The sequence below is a fragment of the Dendropsophus ebraccatus genome, chromosome 3 (genome assembly GCF_027789765.1).
Source record: "Dendropsophus ebraccatus isolate aDenEbr1 chromosome 3, aDenEbr1.pat, whole genome shotgun sequence".
Lineage (NCBI taxonomy): Eukaryota > Metazoa > Chordata > Amphibia > Anura > Hylidae > Dendropsophus > Dendropsophus ebraccatus.
The window spans coordinates 113,604,524-113,618,806 of NC_091456.1; the positions used below are offsets into that span (position 1 = coordinate 113,604,524).

Genomic DNA, 14,283 nt, shown 5'->3' on the forward strand with positions numbered 1-14,283 from the left:
GTACCGCCTTTATGCCCAAATCATGATCGATGTTGGTGTAGAGTGATTCTACATCTAGACTGGCTATATATGTGTGAGCTGGAAATGAGATCTCCTGGAGCCTGACGACGGCGTCTTTAGTATCACGAATATAGGAAGGTAATGTCACGACGAGTGATTGTAAAAAAACATCTACATACGGACTGATATTTTGTGTTAAGTTATCATTACCTGAGACTATGGGTCTCCCAGGGATGGGACGGGTCTGTTTGTGGATCTTTGGTAGTGCATAAAAAGTTGCCACCGTAGGTGCTGGATTAGATAGAAATTTGAACTCATCATTAGTGATCAAGCTGTCATCCCTAGCCCGCAACAGGAGGATCTTGAGTGCTACCAGATATGTCTCAGTAGGGTTGGAAGAAAGTTTTTCCAATCAGTCAGTAGTCTCAAAACCATCTTTTTGTAATCATCCTTGGTCATGATGACCACATTCCCCCCTTTATCCGATGGTTTTATAATAATATCGGACTTTTCTTCCAATTGTTTAAGGGCTAATTTTTCCTTGCGACTCAAATTTATGGGTATACTATACTTTGGCTTCATTTTCTCCAGATCCTCCGTAACGAGATGAACAAACATATCGATATTAGAATACTGACTAAAAGGTGGTGTTAATCTAGATCTAGGTTTAAGATCAGAAAACGGTGCTTCTAATGGGGTGACTATCCCTTCACTCTCATCATAGAGTTGGGCCAGAGTAGATAGAGCCTTATCCTCCCTTCTTTGTATAAGATTTGCATTGGTTTCTAGACCCTTAAACATTTTATGAAGCGCTAACTTTCGCGCAAATAAATTAACATCTTTAATCCAATTGAATTAGCTCATTCGTGGTGTCGGTGTAAATGACATACCACATTAGTAAGATTGCAAATCTGTAGATCCTGAGTTTGAGTCTCTATTTCGGTCTCATGTAGGCCCACCTCTCCCTGTCTCTCAGGTCTCGGGGTAAGGCCCCTTGACCTAAAAAAGGAGACTGGATAGATGTGTCCGAAATCATGGAGACCGTCGTTACAGTAGATTTGGCAGTAGTCAAAGGTTGTTGTTCTTGTACAGTGTGTACATGCAGGGAAGATGAGAGTGAAGTAGGTAGCAATGAATAGGTAGGTGACGTAACTGTACATGTTGTAGTCTGTGTATTATTAGCTGTTTGATCCTGGTGGGGGATCAATGCACCTGGCTGGTTCTTGTTGTTATAAGTAAAGTTACGTTTAAACTTTTGTTTATTCTTTGGTTTGTTCTGTTGTTTGTTCTGTTGTTTGTTTTTTGTAGGAAATCTACTAGAGACCAAGGCTGCAGGTGTTTCCTCTAATTCGGACACTTCTGAATCTGATATGTCTGTATAGCGTTGGTAAGGCTCCCTAGGCTGTTTTTTAGGGTAAATGTTACCAGAATCAAAATCTTTCTTGTCCCTGAAGCACCGTTTTCTGATCTTAAACCTAGATCTAGATTAACACCACCTTTTAGTCAGTATTCTAATATCGATACGTTTGTTCATCTCGTTACAGAGGATCTGGAGAAAATGAAGCCAAAGTATAGTATACCCATGAATTTGAGTCGCAAGGAAAAATTAGCCCTTAAACAATTGGAAGAAAAGTCCGATATTATTATAAAACCATCGGATAAAGGGGTGAATGTGGTCATCATGACCAAGGATGATTACAAAAAGATGGTTTTGAGACTACTGAATGACAGGCAGGCCTATCAAAAACTTTCTTCCAACCCTACTGAGACATATCTGGTAGCACTCAAGATCCTCCTGTTGCGGGCTAGGGATGACAGCTTGATCACTAATGATGAGTTCAAATTTCTATCCCATCCCTGGGAGACCCATAGTCTCAGGTAATGATAACTTAACACAAAATATCAGTCAGTATGTAGACGGTTTTTTACAATCACTCGTCGTGACATTACCTTCCTATATTCGTGATACTAAAGACGCCATCGTCAAGCTCCAGGAGATCTCATTTCCAGCTCACACATATATAGCCAGTCTAGATGTAGAATCACTCTACACCAACATCGATCATGATTTGGGCATAAAGGTGGTACATCACTTTTTACGCACCAAGGGAACACAGTACACGGCACATAACACTTTTCTGTTGTCCTTGTTGCGTTTCTTACTTACCCACAATTATTTCTTATTTGACCGCCATTTTTATTTGCAAATTAAAGGTACTGCTATGGGCACGGCTTGTGCACCAAATTTTGCAAATTTATTTCTTGGGTGGTGGGAGGACACAATTGTTTTTTCAGAAACACATACATCATTCACATCACATATTTTATTTTGGGGTCGATTTATCGATGACATTTTGTTATTTTGGGACGGCACTCTGAGCAAATTCACAGAATTTGTCTCCATACTCAATCAAAATGATATTGGGATGAAATTCACTTCTGAGATACATTCACGTACAATCAACTTTCTGGACTTTATTTCCTTGGAGCCTGGCGGTGGCGTACAGACATGTATATATAGAAAACCTACTTCTGCCAACAGTCTGTTAGAGTGATCATGCTGTCACCCCCTTCCCCTCAGGAGAGCGATCCCAGTGGGGCAGTATTTGCGAGCACGTCGCAACTGCTCCACTGAGGAAGCGTTTGTGGAAGAATATAATCTCCTATATAAGAGATTCAGAGCTCGTGGCTATCCTAAGAAAATCCTTCATAAGGCATTTGCTAGAGCCAGGACCACACCACGCCAGGACTTACTTAATGATAGACCCAATGACACAAAATCAACTAAACTTATTAGATGTATTGGAACCTTTGATCAGAATAATATTCAGATCAAAGAGATTCTTAAAAAATACTGGCCGATTCTATTGGCCGATCCTGACTTAAAAAACGTAGTCTCTCCGCATCCAGCTATCACCTATAGACGCGGTCGTAATATTAGAGAACATCTAGTCAAAAGCCATTTAGCGGAAGAACGCACTTCGAATTGGCTACAATCCACTACTGTCGGCTCATATCCCTGCAGACATTGCAAATTCTGTAAATTTTTTCCTAAAACAAAGTCCTTTAGAAATCCTCCTGATGGAAAAAATTATGATATAAGAGACTTTATCAATTGTCAATCCACGGGTGTTATCTATGCTATGCAGTGTCCTTGCCCGAAGCTTTATGTGGGCAAAACATTACAGCAATTGAGACGTCGTATCTCCCGCCACATAAGCGATATAAACATGGGCAATGACACTGCAATAGCTAGGCACGCAAGAGACTTTCATGAAGGCTCCCCCACAGTATTTAAAGTGTGGGGAATACGTAAGATTACACAGGGCCCACGAGGAGGGAACTTAGATACTAAGCTCCTCCAAGAGGAGTCCCGTTGGATTTACAGACTTAAAAGCCTCAGTCCATTAGGTTTAAATGAGGGCTTTGCTTTTACGGCATTCATCTAATGATCATAGTCTCTATATTTATTGGTAACATTGAGATCCGCCCATCCGCTCTTTTAGGAGCTTTTTCTTATGATTTAATTTGGGACATTCCTATTATTTATGTTTACTAGCAAAGATAAGCGCCTATCTGGTTGTAATCCAGTGTCTAGAGTCTTTCCTCCAAAGTGTATGATCATATGTACTTCTCAATATACGTACCTAATGCGCTGTGAGGTTCTCATCGCCTAAGTGTTGGCGCAGGGTTTCCTGCGCATCTACGTCATGGGAGTCCCGGTCTCATGGGCAGTGATATCGGCAGTTTACTACTGTTGACAGCGCATGTGCGGGTAACCCTTTAGGACGATTGGATACATAGACTGACTCCTCCTACGTCTGCTACCATTGGAGAATGCACTCTACCTGGAGGTATAAGAATCCCCACGAAGGCGCGATGCGGCACAGTGCCCGTACCTCTCGACAAAGGCACATCGTGCCGAAACATGTCGAGGGGGCCTGTCCTTGTCTTTTAATAAGCATTGATGAGTGGCTCAATACTCGTGACTGCAGCCGAGTGTGTATGTTGGTGTCTGTCTGTATCCATCCTGGTTGTCGCTACACTTGAGTCTCTGTCCCCGGGGCCGGCAGATCACTTGCTGTCCGGCTTTATACGGGGAGAGTTAGACTAACTAGATAGTCAGCTAGTATATAGTCTACCTAGTAGTATGGGCGAAAGCCCTGCAGCCCTATAACCAGACTAGGGCACCGGTACTCTATCTCTCATACTATGTGTGTATATTGGGATGATGTATTCAATGATGTGTATGTGGCACAACGATTTCTGACTGTGCTCTAGTCAGTACTTGCCGTACTTACACTCATTGATTTGCTATGGATGCCGTGACACTTATTATCAGTGTGTATTTGTATATACTGGCAATTTGATTGGTCCCCTAATAACATTGATTCTTTGAGACTGATTGCTATTTTGTATATACATCTATAATAGTGTTTGTGAACTGCAACCTATCATTGAAGGGCAACGGTATTGACCTCTAGTGGCCATTCTTGCCCCCCCCCCCCTTCCCAAACACACTGATCATATCAAATAGAGAGATACCGGTTTCTCATTGTCATTATTTTCTGACCACTCATTTTTTTGCTATTTTTAAACTTATGTTTTGCATTAGTAGATATACCCATTGTTAATAAAGGTATTTTTAGTAGATATAATTCTGTAAAGATTCTGGGTAAATTTAGAGTCCTTTTTAGTCCAGTCCCTCAAACTGGTTTAAAGTGTATTTTGGTTTGATTGACTCTCCCAGTATCTGCCCATTTTTTCTGAACCGGCACTGGCGTCACAACATAACATCTTAAGGCCCGGCTGTATCTCGGCCAACCACCATCGGCGTGGCGTCACACTTCACCACCTAGCAAATGACCAGCCTATCCTCCGACATAGCACACCACACATCCACCTTCTTTCTGCAATTTGATTTTACCATGGTGCTGTTGGACCCCTAATTTTCCATGCATGTATGACATGTCATACATGTAAATGATAGTAATGCTTTAACTTAAATCTTTTTGTCTACAAAAAAAAAAAAATATATATATATATATATATATATATATATAATTTATAAATGAATTTAGCATATTTATAAATTTCTACATATTTTATGTTAAAAATATTGCTTTAGCCATTAACTCACTGGTACAAAGTCATCTTTTCGTAAACAAACAATGTCACCAACTTGGATATCTTTCCACTTCAACATTTGGAACCTGAAAAACACAATTATACATATAATTTCCAGCAATATTTTGTTCCTTCTAATTTAAAAATATTTTAGACAATGCCCGTGGTTTTGAGTATCAAATAATGGCCGTTGGAAAACACTGTGTAAACATAGCCTAAGGGTGCCTTCACACATACTTGATCATTGAGTGTTAGATCTGCTGTAATCCTGTCATTTTCTATGGGTTTATAAACTTGTAGCAGATTTTTCATTCTGCTGCGAGTATTTAAAGCCCCTTCCCACTTAACCCACCACTGCCAGGCTAATTCCTGCCCGCGCTCATGCTTGCTTCTCAGGCTCCAAGCTTCCTGGTGTCCTACTCAGCCATCAGTGTGCTGTCCCGCCGCAGCCACTGATTGGCTGATCCAGGGCCATCTTAAGAGCATTATAAGCCACTGTACAGAGCTGTGAACTGGGTCTCTAGTAAGTGATGCAGAATGGTGAAAAACAGCTCCCGGTGGTGTGGTCTGTGGCCCCATTCTTACAAGAAAAAATATGAATGTTTTACAGTCAGTAAATCCCTATGAGAACCAACTAAAAAGTATAAAAGTTAACTTTAAATAAAAGTCTTTTTTTATAGTAAAATATAAAAATGTTCAAAAACCAAATGTGGTTTAGAACTAGGGACCAATTGAATGTCCGCTCAAGTTAGAATAATATTTATTCACTTCCTCTTATTCAAATATCTTTCTAGGAGATAGATCAGATGTTGTAATGTATGTTGGTATACATAGCCATATAGACAGCCATATAGACATATATAGCCACCAAGATCACTTGTATTTATTGGGTTCAATTGCTTTACTCAATGTTTATATAATGGTACTACTGGTTAGCACCACTAGGTGTCAGTATTGCACAGTATATGGAGACTCAAATGAACAGCTTTTTGTATCTACACTTGGTGTCAATATAATTATACTTGTAGCAATCTAACTGGTGACTTTGTATCAGTGTCTTAGCTTAGGTGTCTCATAGATAATTTTGTAACACTACTTATTACCAGCATTAGAACACTAGTAACTCTGTGTCAGAGCATTTGTGAACTGTCAGCCGGGAGCATAGTTTTAGCTTGTAGTTTAGCTTGTAGTCATGGGCCCCCCTGGCAGCCACCTATCCTGCACAATGGGAAAGATGCCTCTGGGCTGAATGAAAAATCTGCTGAGAGTATGTAAGCTATAGAAAATGACAGGCAAAGGATCGAAGCGGATTTTGCTGCGAAACTCGCAGCATGAAATCTATTGCGTATCTTATACGTGTAAAGGCACCCAAAAGGGATTTTTCCAAGAAAACATAATTGCTTCTTCCTAAAACTGCAGTTTGTTTAGAACTTGGCTCAAGTCACTTCCCTGGAACTAAGCTTTAATACTACACACAAGCTCCCAAACAACCAAAGCACCACACTACTGAACTACCAAATCAATGTCAGTTGAGTAGTGTAATTCTTTGGCTGTTTGGGAGTTTAGTGCAATTTGTGCTATGTAGCCAGCACATAGCCCATATATCAGAGACCGCACATGGATATGTGAAAGGGGCCTGAGGAGGTAAGCTTTGGCCAACTTTTAGTAGTGAGACTCCTAGATTTCTGCATTCAGCTTTATATTAAAACCTTCTAAGTTTAGTCAGGTGTATGTGGGTCCTTCACAGAGCCTCTGTACTTAGGGGAACAGTGCTTAAAGGGGTTATCCAGCGCTACAGAACCATGGCCACTTTCTTCCAGAGACAGCACCACTCTAGTCTCCAGTTCAGGTGTGGTTTGCAATTAAGCTCCATTAACTTAAATGGAACTGATTTATAATAAAACTCTAGCCAAGCTGGAGACAAGAGTGGTGCTGTCTCTGGAAGAAAGTGGCCATGTTTCTGTAGTGCTGGATAACCCCTTTAATGTAAATAGTTTTAGTGTCATAGAACTAATTATTTCGGTTCCCTGTCACATTCTGTCAGCCTGATCCTGCCAAGGGCTCTGTATATAGGAGTTTGCAGAACTGTCAATATCAAACATGTTAATAGGCTGCAGGAAGCAGCTCTTCAGCTTGTTAATAATGTGGGGCAGTTGCCATTGAGTTAAAAAAAAAGTCTTTGCATAATTATATAATTAAAAAAGGGTTATTTTGCTTTTTTTTAGGATGTTAGATGACTTAGTTTAGCAGCAAAGTAGATTTGAGAGGCTCATAATGCACCACTAAAACTGCATCCCTCAAAGAATTCACAACAGTGTTCAGGAGTTTTGTTAACCCTTTAGGTGGTTTACAGGAATTAAAACAAAGTGGAGGTGACATTTCAACATCTTATTGCAAACTTTTAAATTATCTGTATTGTTCTGTAACACAGCAGATATTAGAGACATTCAACTCAATATTTGATACCTCCAAAAATAGTGGAAGTACCCAATATGTGACAAACTGCTGTTTTGGCACACAGTAGGGCTCAGGTGGGAAGGAACACCATTTATAATGCAGAGTGGCATTGTAGTGTCCCAGCACAGGTATGCCACTAAGTCATTTATGTACCTGGGCAAATCAACTTACTCAGGTTTCCACAGTGGGATATGGTTAAAGTGTATTCTGTGTTTTTCCCACTAGGTGTCACTACTGTATTGTCTGTTTGTCTTATAGTGTGTACAGCTGAAGGAAGCATTGGGTTAACTTTATTGTCACATGTTATATTCTCTCCTATCACAGGTGCAGGATTGGTTTCCCTCACTTTTCTATCTATCCTCTTTCTTCTCACTCAATAGGAGGTTTGGGTTCCCTCAGGAGGAAAGGAAATCCTCTGAGGATCACCTTGTCCACATCAGGGATACTCTCTCCACCACACAGGGCAGCATACCTAAGTTAGGTACTTACCCCAGTAGGACAAAGCTGCAGTTAGCCTACGTATCCTACTGCAACGCACGGCTGTTCTGAAAAGTTTCAGGAAGTCTGCTCAACCCAGCGCAGGGACTTGGGACCCTGTAGAACCCTAGCACGATGGGTATCTCAATATTGTAGAGCATAAGGCAGTCAGAACTAAGCTATTAATAGGTGAATACAAGTATCTTCTCTTCTCAACTACACTATACTGGCTGAGTACAAAGCTAACTTGGACAGGGCCCTCAAGACACTCTTCTACTTTCACTTCTACAGTTACTACTTTCTCTACCTCTTGCCGGTACCTGCAGTTACTGAAGCTTTATTGTTGTATTGCTGTCATGTCCGGGGCAGGGAAGAGTGAGCCCTATCTGAACCCAGACCCCTATCCCTACCTGCTTGGACGACCTGCCCTAAACAGCAGTCCCCAACTGGGCGGCGTTCCCTACACTGGCTAAGTGCAGGAGGGGAGATGAAACAGTACAAGTCTGGAGGAAGCAAGGGCAACAACAAAAACAGGAGAACTACAAGTCCCAGCAGACCTAACCGTTAAGGCTAGACAAAGGAGAAAGATAAACCAAATACCAACAAGCCAGGTCAAACCAGGAAGTCACGTCATACACAGAATCACAATCCAGAAGTACCACAAGTCCAAGCCAGAAGTCAAACAGAGAAAGCAGTCCAGGGAAACAAAGAACAAACCAAACAAGCCGAGTCAGAACCAGGAGGTCACGTCAAATCCAAATCAGAATCCAAAAGGCAAGTCCACAATATAGATGAAGAGGTCAAACACAGAAAGGAGCACACAATAAACGCACGAGCCAGCCAAAAGATTTGATCACGGGCGAGGCATGGAAGCCTCCACCTGTTTAAATCAGTACAGGGAGGGAGTAAGGAGGGAGCATCAGCTCTGATTGGACCGGCGTCTCTGTACTCTGACAGGCTGAACAGCATGCCTGTCAGACAGTCCAGACGCCTCCCCCCTTTCCAGCTGGTGTGCTGAGAGAGCAGTGGAGGCATCAGCAGGTATGTTCATAACAATTGCACTGAAGAATTTAAGTAAACAAACATTATTCTGGTTATGCCACTGGACTCTGTCTATCATTTTGCACCTACACACCAAGTTACATTTGTGTTATCCAAACCTGCAGAAGCAGTGCCTGTCTGACCAAGGGTGGATACCAATGCCACTCCAGGCTAATGTGACAAGTGCCCAAGTGACCCTATACCCACCTAGCAGCCACAACACCGCCAAAGCTACCCCAGTCAACGGCAACCTGACTGCTTCGCTGCAGCATACATTATTCAGAAGCAGTCATGCAAAAAGAAAATTTAGCTACATTTTATTTTGTGGCGCCCAATTGTATAGAAATGAGAAGCAGTTCATGCTTTCCTATACAGGAAAAATAAAAAGGTACATTGACATAAACTGACCGGTGGATGCCAAAAAAGACACATTTGGCATCTGTGTGGTCTAAAGGGATCAATCAACCTATTAAGCATATGAGAAGCTAGGAGCATTTACAAATGCATACATTAAACTTTGGGCCGATATTCCTGATCTAGCAGATTGGCACTTGCTTATAGAGCCTATTACACAGCTCAAATATTGTGCAGCAAGGGCTACACAGACATTGGTAGCGTTGTCCGTCGTGCAGGCCTTGCTTTAGTATAAAATAATAAAGATATACTTATCTGATCACGTTCCTGGTGTTCTCCCTCCTTGTCTGTGGGATTCCATAGTCTCCACAGCTTTAACTTCTGGTACCGTCTCTGAAGTGACAGGCCGCTCAGCCAATCACTGGCCGCAGTGCTGTCCTGTCTTGGCCAGTGATTGGCTGAGCGGTCCAGAAGTGAGAACTGCAGCTGCAAAAACCCACATACAGGGCTGGAGGACACTGGGCAAACTTGGGCAGGTAAGTAGTAACTTTATTATTTTATTAAAAAAAAAAATCAGCCGGCGGCCAATGATTTTTAAAATTGCCAAAAGACAATGATGTGCTTATGATCAGCTCTTCGGCAGGTCTTTGTCTTTATTACACTGAGGGATATCGGAAATATCATAAACATTATTCCATAACACCGTTCCAATAGAAATTAAAAATAACTAATAGCTTACGTTTTTCCTCTAAGTATCTCACAAGGTTTGCTGTTGACCAAGATGTCACTTCTGTGGCGAGCCTGAAAAATAACAAGATTACTAAGGCTGGGTCTACACTATGTTTTTGCAATCCGTTTTTTACATCAGTTTTCCCATTGGCTTCCATTATAAAAAAAAGAAAGCGGATCAAAACGTATCAGTTTTTTTTTTTTTACGTACACAAAAACGTAGCTGACCTTACTTTTGTGTACCTTAAAAAAACAGATGCATTTTGATCCGTTTCTTTAATAATGCAAGGCGATGGAAAAACCAGATCAAAACGGATGCACACAAATGCATCCGTTTTTTCCATCTGTTTTTTTTTTTTTTTAAACTGATGAAAAAAAACGGATTGCAAAAACTTAGTGTGGACCTAGGAGTTTTACACAGAAGACTGCATTTCAAAATAGCACCTAAAGCCTCATTTACACTTACTGCTGAAAAAGACTGATACTGGACATCAGAGGCATAAAACTATACAATATTCAGCAAGAAAAGATGAAGCCCCAGTGGCATCATCCTACAATGTGTAAAGAACTGCTGCAGCTGATCACAAGTGCCCTTGTAGTCCAATCATTTCGACAAACCTGTGGCAAAATCCATATGTGGTCGTTTATAGAATGTATAAGGTTTGGGGAATGGTATATTTAATAACAGTTTTTAACCACATATGAATAGTTTAACATTGGCTTATGCCGCATTAGGTTCTATGGATATCTCTTGGCGCATGCGCGAGGTATTGGGTGAAGCAGAGAATCTCCACGCTGTGGAGCGCATGCTCAGGATACTTTGTACCATGTTTTGTAGAGGTCATGTGCTCGGCTCTGGATCATGTGATTAACATCACGGTGCGCAAGCTTATACGAGTACATGTTCGTTCGGGTGCTTGGCGTCTAATCACGTGACGTACACGTTACGCACAAGCACGCACTTGTTGATCGGAGAGGCTCGGATACTTGACATCTGGTCATGTGACTCACACGTCAGTTACTGCATGACGTGCAGAGGACTCCGATCATGTGGCATATGTAATTACACATCTGCACAGTACTTCCTGGTGCAGATCAGGAATGGAGGAAAGGGTGAGGTGAGACTGTAGGGAGACGCAAATCATGTTCTCCTGCTCCTTTGTCCATTACAGTATTTGGTGACGACCAGACACTGATTACACAACCTGTGTCTGGCCTATAAAATGTGCATTGACACAGGTGGCTATTAACCAGGGCTGGAGTCAGAAAAAAATGTACCGACTCCGACTCCAGCTTTAAAAAAAAAACTTTAAAAAATGTAGAATTGAATTTTGATATGAATATTACAAGTTTTGCTCATGTATATATATTATGAGCAACATTCTAATAGGACACTGGCCCTATTACATAAGGGGGGGGGGGCATGGAAAAGTTGTCGGTCACTATTTGGCAGTTTGTTTCTGAGCTGGAAGGGTCCATTGTGTGGGGGGAGATCTGTGCTGTTCTCTTCCTGGATGCTGGATGACTGTATATGAGCAGCAGTGTAATATGAAGATATCCTGTGTAATATAGAGGAGGAGGAGAAGAAGACATAAGTAGTGTAGCAGTAAACTCTGTCCTCAGTGTGGTGTTTTCTCTCTGGGAGAAGATTGTGTGTTTTTCTTCAGTGTTCAATGGCTGCAGCTGTGTGTATGTGTGTGTGTGCTATGGCTGCAGTAGGCTGTGTGTGTGTTATGACTGCAGCAGGCTGTGTGTATGTGTGCTATGGCTGCAGCAAGCTGTGTGTGTGTGTGTGTGCACACTATGGCTGCAGCAGGCTGTGTGTATGTGTGCTATGGCCGCAGCAGGCTGTGTGTGTGTGTGTGTGTGTGTGTGGTGTGCGCTATGGCTGCAGCAAGCTGTGTTTGTGTGCTATGGCTGCAGCAGGCTGTGTGTGGTGTCCGCTATGGCTGCAGCAAGCTGTGTGTGTGTGCATGCTATGGCTGCAGCAGGCTGTGTGTGTGTGTACGTGCTATTGCGTGCCCGCACAGTGACCTTCTATATCACTGTGGGTCCTCTAGATCACTATGTGTGACCCCTCTCTATATCACTATGTGTGACCCCCTGTATATCACTATGTGTGACCGACTGTATATCACTATGGCTCACCTCTATATCACATGTATCTGGCATTGTTAGCAGTGTTTCTTTGTGTATGGTGAATAATTAGTCAGAAACATAGAAGATTGGAAAAGACCACCTGCTCCATCTAGTTTAGTTCTGAGTTGTTCAGGACATGGAGGCTGGAGACTGGCTGCATCCACTTCACGCACAGGAGAAGGTGCTTTATATGTTTCCTTATTCCCTCAGAAATTGCCCCAGGATCATGTAGGACATTAGGGAGAAGCTGCTGAGCCAGTATGATAAATAACTCCACTGGTATATGACCGGCCATTTATGAAGGAGCAGGAGTCGGAGTTGGTCCTGATAAAATTCAGGAGTCGGAGTTGGAGTCGGTCCTGAGAAAATTCAGGAGTCGGAGTCAGAGTTGGAGTCGGAGCTGCGGCTTACCGACTCCACAGCCCTGCTATTAACCCCTGATGAAGTTTTAAAGTGACTGTACCACCAGGCCCAGGCTGAAGCACTGGAGGTAGGCCGACCCACCCTTAGTGGGAAGAAACTCCAGCCCCTCCATGACGTGACTCCATTAGAATCAATAGAACCCTATCATAGAGAAGCTGGAGTTTCTTCCCACTAAGGATGGGTCGGCCCGCCTCCAGTGCTTCAGCCTGGGCCTGGTGGTACAGTCACTTTAAGGATGGAACACGTGGGACCTTGCTCCTTCCACCCCACCCCCCCCCTTGAGCTGTTTTGTGATATGTGATTTATTTAAACCACTTTTTCTTCCTTTCCATCTGGTGAAGTGTTTGTTATATTGCTTGCATATTCTTTATTTAGTAGATAACCGCCTGCATCAGCATATTATTTGTCTCATTATTTCAGATCTTTATTTGCTTATTATATATTGAGGTGCACCCTGATTTTTCTATACTCAGTTCCTTGTTTTTTGCATCATGTTTGTTGGAGTTTAGTGGCTAGCACTCAGTTTACATTATATTGGTGGTGCCCGCGGAGGAGTTCTCTTTTTTAAAATCCATATGTGGGACATAAGATAAATATGGATTATATTGGAAATATAGGGACGTACAGAATGGCCTCATGCACCCCTGGCTCCTGGCTCCAAACAGCATGAAGCTTGTATAGAGCTGTATTATGGTCGTGTGTATGGTAAACCAAATCATTAAATATTATAACAGAAAATATAAAGTGTACCTATCATCACCTGCTTACCTAAAAGGGGGACCTACTGTGCCCACTAGGGAGACCTACCTACCTCTTTCCCCAACCTATATAGCTTCTCACTTTACTGCTAGGGACTAACTCTGCTGTCATACAGGCAGCGCATTTAAGGTGAGCGGGCTAAGGGTACTATTAGACAGGCTGTTGGGGGCATGATAATAAATGTCAACGAGCGCCGATCTGCTAGAGGCCTGATAATCGTTTAACAAGGGCTACAGGGACATCGTTACCGATGTCCTTGCAGCCCTTGTTTAAACCTTATGCATTACCTGTCCAGGCTGCAGGGCTCCTCTTCCTCTATGCTTCTCTCCGGATCCGCGCGCTCCAGCTTCAGAGTGGCCTGTCTCAGCTGACAGGCCACTCAGCCAATCACTGGCCACGGCGGCCCCGGCCTATGATTGGGTAAGCGGCCTGTCAGCTGACAGGCCACTCTGAAGCTGGGGCGCGCGGACCCGGGGAGAAGTACAGAGGAAGAGGAGCCCTGAAGCCTGGACAGGTAATGTATATCGTCAGTCGCCGGCCATGCACCGCTATTACACGTAGCAGTGCGCGGTCGATGGCCAACAATTATAGGTCAAAACCTATACCAACGATCAGCCGGTGACAACGATCATCGGCTGATCGTTGTCTTTATTACACAGAACGATAATCGGCCCGAATCGGCCTGATTATCGTTCCGTGTAATAGTACCCTAAGTAAGGCCGCAGCTTCAGAAAGTCACTACGTCTTTGTCTCTGGAGTACATTGTGCTACTGGAGC

General features: G+C 42.7%; 1 protein-coding gene across 6 annotated transcripts in view; it reads right to left on the minus strand.

Annotated features, from left to right (window-relative positions):
* The window catches only part of LOC138785982 (phospholipid-transporting ATPase IK-like), a 344,961-nt gene that overhangs the window by 256,628 nt on the left and 74,050 nt on the right, over positions 1–14,283 (minus strand). For all 6 annotated transcript variants that reach the window (XM_069962531.1, XM_069962533.1, XM_069962532.1 and 3 more), the window contains 2 exons: positions 10,196–10,257; positions 5,141–5,213 (listed from right to left, as the gene is read on the minus strand). In XM_069962531.1, the coding sequence (XP_069818632.1) occupies positions 5,141–5,213; positions 10,196–10,257 (135 nt within the window). The remainder of the gene's footprint in view (positions 1–5,140; positions 5,214–10,195; positions 10,258–14,283) is intronic.